Source organism: Silene latifolia, chromosome 1, assembly GCF_048544455.1.
Source record: "Silene latifolia isolate original U9 population chromosome 1, ASM4854445v1, whole genome shotgun sequence".
In the NCBI taxonomy this organism is placed as follows: domain Eukaryota; kingdom Viridiplantae; phylum Streptophyta; class Magnoliopsida; order Caryophyllales; family Caryophyllaceae; genus Silene; species Silene latifolia.
The window spans coordinates 80,229,416-80,238,430 of record NC_133526.1 but is presented as its reverse complement, the minus strand read 5'-3'; the positions used below and the strand labels follow the sequence as shown (position 1 = coordinate 80,238,430).

Sequence of the window (9,015 nt, the reverse complement as noted above, 5' to 3'; positions counted from 1 at the left end):
CAACCTCCTCAAATTTTCCATAATGATTTTATTTCTGGATTCAGCTTGCCATTGAACTTTTGAGTCCTAGGTGTTGACTTTTTCAGTGAGATATTCCACCTAGCACAGTATCCCTTCGCGTCATTTGACACGAATTGTGATCCGTTGTCACATATGATTTCTGATGGGATACCAAACCTGCAGAGGATGTTACGTTTGATAAAAGAAATTACTTTCTTATCTTTTACCTCAGTGAATGTTTCCGCCTCTATCCATTTGGAAAAATAGTCTGTCATTGCTAGCATCCATAGTCTGTTTCCTAGGGGCCCTATGCAAAGGGCCAACGATGTCCATTCCCCATGTCATGAATAGCCATGGGGAAATGATTGGATGTAAACGTTCTGCTGGCTGGTGGATCATTGGTGCTAACCTCTGGCAGGCGTCACACTTTCGAGCGTATTCTACTGAATTTGCCTTCATTATAGGCCAGAAGTAGCCTTTTCTAAGAGCTTTGTTTGACAGACTCATGCCCCCTGCGTGGTTTCCACATTCGCCACTATGGAGGGCATGCAATACGGTATGTGCCTCTTGCCTATCCAGGCACCGTAAGTAAGGTCCTGCCTGTTATTTTCTGAAAAGCACATTGTCAATCAGTAAAAATCAGGAGGCTTTGATTTTGAAACCCTTTACCTCCTTTTTGTCATCTGGCAGCTTGTCGTCTTTCAGCCAATCTAAGTAAGGCGTATGCCAGTCTGGATCAGCTGACTGGTCGTCTGTGTTTGACATGACTGCTGATCTATTCCCCGCATCTTGCTGGTCTTCCAGCTCCCCTTTGTCTATTTTCTCCGGTTTTTGGATTGTTGGTTCTAACACGTGTGCGATGGGTATGTTGGCCAGTTCTGTCGGTTTGAAGGTTGCCCCCAGGGTTGCCAAGGCATCTACTTCCACATTATGGTCTCTGGGAACCTACTTAATCTTGCAGTCTTTGAATTTATGTTTTAGGTCCTTTGCTACTTTTAAGTAGACTATCATCTTTGAATCCCTGCCTAAATATTCATCATTTACATGATTGACTATAAGCAAGGAATCACTGTATACCAGTAGGTTTCTGATTCCTAAATCTAAAGCTAGTTGCATCCCTAGTATTAAGGCTTCATATTCTGTTTCATTGTTGGTAGCCTTAAACTCACAACGGACTGCTTGTGCTATCAGATCCCCATGTGGAGATTGCAAGATTAAGCCTACACCTGTGATTTTGGATAGCTAAGCTGAAGTCTGAAACGAAATATGCCAATGCCTGTGATTTTATCGCCGTCCTCGGGTCATACCTAATGTCATATCCACTAAGGTGTACGGACCAATTCAACATTCTGCCTGATAATTTAGGCTTCCTCATCACAGACTTTAGGGGATAATTAGTCACAACATGTATGGTGTGTGATTCGAAATAAGGGCGCAATTTGTAGGATGCAATTACAAGTGCAAGTATCGGCTTTTCGAGGGATGTGTACCTGGTCTCTGCCAGTAGCAGAGACTTGATTACGTAGTAGACTGGCCGTTTATCCTTATCCTGCTCCCTGACTAGGACTGCGCTTACTACTACCTTTGTGACGGCTAGGTACAGGAACAATGGTTCTCCTTGCTCCGATTTTGATAGAACGGTGGGGTGCTGAGGTAGTGCTTCAGCTCTCTGAACGCTTGTTCATGATTTTTGGTACATTCGAATCTTTTACTCTTCCTTAATATATCGTAGAATAGCCTGCATCTGTCTGACGACCTCGAAATGAACCTGCTGAGAGTCGCCACCTTTCGTGCTAGTCGATGTACATCTTTTGGCTTTTCTGGTGACTCCAGCTGTAGCACCGCCTTTACCTGTTCTGTGATGGCTTCTATTCCCCTTTTGGTTACTATGTAGCCCAAGAACTTCCCAGATGAGACTCCAAAAGTACATTTGGAAGGGTTCAACTTCATTTTGTATTCTCTGAGTGTGTTGAAGATTTCTGCCAGATGTCGCATGTGATCCCCAGCTTTCCTTGACTTTACCATCATATCATCGATGTATACTTTCATAGTCCTTCCTATCTGCTCTTTAAACATTCGATTGACCAACCTTTGATAGGTAGATCCTGCATTCGTTAGGCCGAAAGGCATAACGTTGTAACAGTATATACCTCTCTCTAACATGAATGATGTATTCTCTTGGTCGACTGGTCCATCTTAATTTGGTTGTAACCACTCCAGGCGTCCAGGAATGTCAGCATCTCGTGTCCAGCTGTGGCGTCTACCATAGCATCAATATGCGGCAGCGGAAAGGGATCCTTTGGGCATGCGTTGTTGAGGTCGCTGAAGTCCACACATACTCTCCACTTCCCATTCTTTTTGGGCACTACCACTACGTTTGACAGCCACTCTGGATACTTTACCTCTCTTATTTTGTTTGATGCTAGTAGGTTATTCACCTCCTGGTTGATCACCTTATTTCTTTCAGCTGCGAACTTTCTTTGTCTCTGCTGGATAGGCTTGTGTTTTATCTAGATTCTGCGCAGGGCTAAATCAGGTCAGGGTAGAGAGTTAGCAGGGTTAACTAGCTCGTTTATCTTGGATTTAGCTGCAGAGTAGGCTTAATAAAGTGCAAAAATGAAAGAAAATAAAGAGAACAAATAAGACAATAATTTTTGTACGTGGAAAACCCTTAAATGGGAAAGAATCACGGGCACCAAGTCAGGAGAGGTTTCACTATAATATTTGGAGAATAATTATACGTTGAGCTTAAACAATTATATTTATGTTCTAAGTGTTGTAATAGTAATGCTTGTAATCTTGTCTTGTATGATAATGCGTATTGGAATGTGTCTTCAAAATGGTCTTGAGCTTCTCTTATATAGCAATCTTTATGTAACCGCAAGATCTTCTCCTTAATGACAGAATATTTTCCATAAATTACCCCCTTGATTGTTGTCTTGAATGCGTATGAATTGCCAGATAAATGCTCCATGAATATGATTAATTATTCTCCTTTAATGCTAATATAATTACCATAATTATATGATAATTATTCAATATATTCGTTGTTGACTTGGTCAATTGATGTCTTCGTGCTTGACCGTTGTCCTCTCCTGCTTGGTGCCTAGCTTGAATAATCCTTAGGCTTCCGTCCTGATTGCCAGGCCAGGGTACAATTATACCTTGTATTCATTATGGGAATATCAGGCTTAACAGCTTGCATCCTGGATCTACACTCCGTTTGTGCGTTATGATATATGGGTCTATCCCTACCATGTCGTCATGGGACCATGCGAAACAATCCATGTTGGCTTGCAGGAACTTGATTAGGTGTTGTCTGACGTCACATGTGCACCTTGCCCCTATTAGCACCGTTCTTTCTGGGTGCAGTCCGTCTAGGTTGATTTGATCCAACTCCTCGGTTGGAGGCTTGACGTACTCGTCCTGGACGTGTTGCTTTTGTATTTGCTATGTTGGAGGGCTAGTTGTGCATTTTAGTGCTCTCTTATAGCATCCCCTGGCTTCCTCATGATCTCCACGTATCTTTTCCACTCCCCAGGGTATGGGGAACTTCACACATTGATGATACGTTGAGGGGACTGCTTTCATTATATGTAGCCATGGTCTTCTAGGGATAACATTGTAGGTAGATGGTCCATCAATGACCAAGTACCTTACTTGATTGTTGATTCCTCCTGCGTAGGTTGGGATCACGATCTCTCCTAGTGAGTTAGGTGTTTCTCCACTGAATCCCACCAGTGGGATGGTCTTCTTCTGCAAGTCCTTCTCGCTGAATCCCATGTTTTCTATGGTTTTCAGCATGATCAGATTGACCGAGCTGCCAGTATCTACCAGGACCTTTCTAACCGTGCAACTGGCCATTGACAGTGTTATGATAAGTGCGTCGTGGTGTTCCTGACTGCCATGGACGTCTTCCTCGTCGAAGGCGACAGCAGGTAGGTCGTTGTGGGAAACTCTACAGGAGGTCTATGGCCTGTCGCCCTTAGTCTTAGTAGCGTGTCTCTTTGCCACTGAATATGTCAATCCGCTAAGGTCTGAGCCGCATGTTATCACGTTTATTATTTTGGTGCATGTAGGCGGTATGAAGGGCTTAGCCTGTTTTGCGGAACCCACCTTATCTTGCTGCATGCCCCCACGTAGTAATAGGTGGCTCAATTCCCCTTGCTAGTACAGGCGCTTGATCTCTCTGCGCAAAGTGTAGCAATCCTCCGTAGTGTGTCCAATATCACGATGGAACTCGCACTTCTTCTTGCTATCTTTCCTCCAAGCTTGTCCCTTCTATTGGCGGCCTAGGCCACCTTACTCCATCTCCCATTTCTCTTAGTGCGTTCAGAATTCCCCCGATGCCAGTTGTGAACCCATACTCGGCCAGCGTAGGAAGTTGTTGATTTTCCTCCATATTTTCGATTCTGTTTACTCCTCTACCATATGGTTTGTATCTCTCCTCCTTCTTCCCAGTGGGTTGTTCCTACCTGATTTTTCTACGGATGATGTACCCGGATACGCTTGGCGTGCTCGGTATCCTTACTCTGGCAAGCATATCTTCTTCCAGTCTGATTGCTGCTGGAGCTTTTTCATTATTATATGAGAAAGGGTGGCCACTGCCCAATGAATTCTTTTTCTGCTCCAGTTCCAGAGACTGCTCCAAGCACAGTGGCTCCTGAGCTTACCTTAACACAAAAGGCCTTAGCTATTCCTATTGAAGGAGAATGCGGAAGGAATCCTATCTCCAAAAGCAGGAGTTGGTACCTCCGTAACGGTGGGACCGGCAAGGGACCTCTTCCCAGCCTTTAATTTTTATTAGACTTCTGTCTATGAATAAATTTAAATGAAGAATTCTATAAAACTGTGTAAGTAAATCCGTCATTTTTTCTATAAGAATAAGACTTTGCTGCCTCGAGCCCAGGGACAAGCCTTTGTTTTCTTTTCCACACGGGATGCCTCAAAGCTGTGGCAAGGATGCATAGTCAGCTGTTTATATAGGTCTGTATCGTGGTGTAGGCCCCTCCTGAATGCTTCCACCGTTGTCGACACGTCACACTCCCGTACTGCCACCTTTTCGTTATTGAACCTGGTGTTGAATTCTCCAATTGTGTCGTTGACGCCTTGGACTATCCAGTATAAATCACCAGCGTGCTTTTGTGGCTTCCGGCTGCTAGCAAACTTCTGAGTGAATGCGTTTACCAAGTCGGCGAATGTTGATATAGACCTGTTAGGTAGACTTACGAGCCATCGGAGCGCCAGCCCCGACAGTGTTGGTCTGAACCCCTTGCACATGCAAGCCTCCTTTGCATGCCCAATGGCTGTTACCGTCATCATTTTCTGTTTGTATTGGCTCACGTGATCGAAGGGGTCCGTTGTGCCGTCGAAGAATGTCATGTTTGGGTTATTGAACCCTTTTAGCATGGCGACAACCGATAATCGCGTCCACAAATGGTGAGTCTCCGTAGCTGTCAGGGCCTGCCTTCTCAAGTGGTGGTGGCATCCCTGGTACCCTGCTTAGCATCTCCCTTAACTCCAAATACTGCTGGTTCGTTAGGCTGCCTGAATCTGCACTACGGCTGTCGGCTGACTGCTGTTGATTCCGGGTGTTGCTTTCTGGCCAGAGCTCCCCAGGGCTCTGGTTATGTCCGTTATCCAGGGGGGGGGTTGATTTTATGAGTGTCTCCGAATATCAGCCTACTTTTGGGCTGCCTCCAAATCTTGCATTAGGTATCTGGTTAGTTATAACGAAATTATTGGCTGGAGTATTACCTGGTACCATTTCTGCGCTGCTAGCAGACTGCCAGCTATCTGGTGTTAGATATCCTAACCCTTGTGGGATTATTCTTTCTCCTGGCAATACTGCTGTCAGATCTAATCTGGTGACCAACCCGGATGGAATCTGCCGCGGTTGATTCCTGCTACCTAATGCCCCATGTGAATGCTCCACGCCTGAGGCTTGGTTTCCACCTTCTGTGCTTGTTGGCGTGTTTGCTTGTTGCTTCATGAGGTCTATCTGTGCCCAGAGTTCTCTATTCCTCCTTGTTGCTTGGGCTTCTGCCTTCCTCTGGTCTTCCCGCATACTTTCCATTGCTTTTTGCAGATTGGCCATGCCGTTAAGCAGAATCTATGTCGGGCTTGGTGGTGGGGTGAGACTCACGCCCCATGGTCCTTTATCCGTCTTGGAATGTGTTCCTATAGTAGGAGTCTTGGGAGGTAAGGTGACTTTAGCCACGGGTGTGGCTCTCGACGTGTGTCCGGGTGCCTGAGTTTGAGCCGTTGAAGCCGGACTCTGGATGGGGTTTGGTGGTATCAACGGCTGGCTACCTCCTTACCCGGCTGGCGATGTTGATGCTGCGTTCTTGCTTCTGTCCATTTCGTATTGAGTAACTAACGATGACGACCATTATGCCCACGGTGGGCGCCAAACTGTTTTGGTATTTTTCTACCGAATTAGGTTAAACTAGGTCAAAGTGGTCTTATGCGTTATGTGAGGAATTAATGATGTTTGTAGGGTTGATATGTAAGTAAATAGAGACGTAAATAAAATATTAACACGAGAACTTTGGTGACGTGGAAAAACCAATGTGGGAAACGACCGCGGGAAGGGGGCGATACCCTTCCAAGGATTGCACTAGCTTTATAATATGGAGGACAAATACAATGAGTATGGCACGGGCACGGCTATCTGCTAGTACAATGTCTAGGGTTTGTATGTGAATGAATCTTCTTTCTCCCTTTCTCTGTCATATATATAGAACCCAAACACTAGTAGGGTTTTAGGTTGCTTGCACGATAAGTTAGCCGTATCATATTCTCGCTGGGCTTCTCCTGCCGCCGGGTCATAGCTTGCTAGCTGAGGCCCAAGTAGTGTCCAACGCTCTCCCATCTGCCTGAAGCCCACTTGGCTGCCTCATGCTCATAGGCTCCTCAAGGTTGCCAAATCATTCAGCCCAATTCGTCCCCTTTTCCACTCTTGATGGATCAATCTTCCCCTTAGCCCAATATGCAGATTTTGGCCCAAACAGCGTACAACCTATACAACTCATCTGTCAAAAAAAAAAACGATATAGGTGTAGAAAAAAATGAACATTAAACTTTTTTGCTATATTGTTCATCTTTTATGTTTTTAGTAATCTTCTTGGTAAATTTGTTGACAATAATCGTATTATTTTTTTTTCGCAAAATCTTATTTCAGACGGACACTTTTCCCGTCTGAAATAAGACCGACAAAATGTTGCCATTTTTTAATAAAATGTAAGCATTGAATCTACAAAATGTTATCATTAGAGGTGTCACTTTTTACCCTGAAAATAGTGGGAAAAATAATGGTAACATGTTATCAGAAAAATACAAACATTTTACTGTCAAATGATAACATGTTGTCCGTCTTATTTCAGACCAAAAGCAATGGTCTGAAGCAAGACGCACTTTTTTTTTTCTCTTATGCACACGTTGGTGTTGGTGGGTGGTTGACCGCAAGTCTGCAAGTTTTATGTATGCATGCCATAGATGTCTGTGGAACACTAAGGCTATGTTTGGTAAGGCATTTCAGGTACCTGATTTGACTAAGCAACCTGATTTGACTAATATTTCAGGTAGTTGTTTTACCTAGTGTTGTTTGGTAAAGTCATTTCAGGTACCTGAAATGAAAAGCTACTCCAGGTAGCTTTTTAAAGTTTCAGGTAGCTGAAATGTTCTACTTTACATATTTACCCTTTATTTAAATTAATTTATTATAATTATTAATGTCCTTTTATGTCATTTTACAAAAAATCGATTACATTTTGATTAGTTTTACCAAACACTTTACAATTAATCACTACCTTATCGTTTCCAATTTTACTAGCTTTTCGTGAGTACCTTTTAATTTGATCACCTTATCGAGTTTAGTACCTTTTACGGTTTTGTACATTTTGGTCAATTTTACCAAACAGAGCCTAAGGCTCTGTTTGGTAGCACATTTTAGGTACCTTTTTTCATCGAAGTAGCTTTTTTGACAAAAAATTTAGGTAACTTATTTTCTTGAACGCGTTTGGCAAGTAGCATTTTATAGCAAAAAAGGTACCTGAAATGAAATGCTACCTAGGGTAGCATTTGGGATTTCAGGTAGCTGATTATATTTTGCTTACCTTTTTTACCCTTCAACTTTTTATATATTACTCCAATATTATTATTTTTATATTATGATCTCAAATAAACCCAATTTAAAGAGTTTCTATGGAAATGAAAAGCGTCCGTGATAATATCAATACTTTAATTCAAGGTGCAATTTAATTAACTATTTTTATGTATGGTTTAATAGAAAACTTACTTCGTATCCTAAAATACATTTTTTGATGATATACTGTTTGATTTTTTTTTTTACGTTATCGTAATATTTTAATTATTTTCCGTCATTTTGAAACATGTTGAAGACTTGTGCAATTATAGTGAAAAAAATGACATTTTCTTCTAATTACTAACAATGTCAACGACAATAACACAACAATAATAATAAAAACATAAATGATAACAATAATAAGTCATGTCCTTTTACGTCACTTGACCAAATATCAGCTACCTTTTCAGCTAGTCTTCCAAATAGTTTTAATAAAAATCAGGTACCATTTTAGGTCGTAATTTTCAGCTACCCTTTCAATTACCTTTTCAGGTTTCAGCTGTCTTTTCAGGTTTCAATTAGCTTTTCAGCTAGTTTTACCAGACGGAGCCTAACTAATACGTTCATACTCTCATTTTCCTTTTGTCTACTGAGGGATAAAAAACAAAATTTGGATATTTTATCTAAAATAGCAACGGCATGAAATAAATTATCAGCCGTAATAAACCGTTTTTGAAGTGAGAATTCACGGTGTAAAAGTGATTTTTTGAAGCTGGAAATCATCCCTAATTATAACTTGAAAAACTCGAAACAATCTCTCATAACCACAAGAGAGTTCGTGGGTATGAGTTGTGACTTATGAGTTGATTTTCTGAAGGAAGGTATTTTTCCTAAACTTTGATAATCTAGACAAAACCACAAAAAACAGC

At 42.1% G+C, this 9,015-nt stretch overlaps 1 protein-coding gene across 1 annotated transcript; it reads right to left on the bottom strand.

Moving 5' to 3' along the window:
• Positions 1-3,450: 3,450 nt before the first annotated feature.
• LOC141649325 (uncharacterized) lies at positions 3,451-3,864 on the bottom strand. Its single transcript, XM_074458017.1, has one exon. It carries the CDS (start codon positions 3,862-3,864, stop codon positions 3,451-3,453), a length of 414 nt encoding a protein of 137 aa, XP_074314118.1.
• Positions 3,865-9,015: the final 5,151 nt, after the last annotated feature.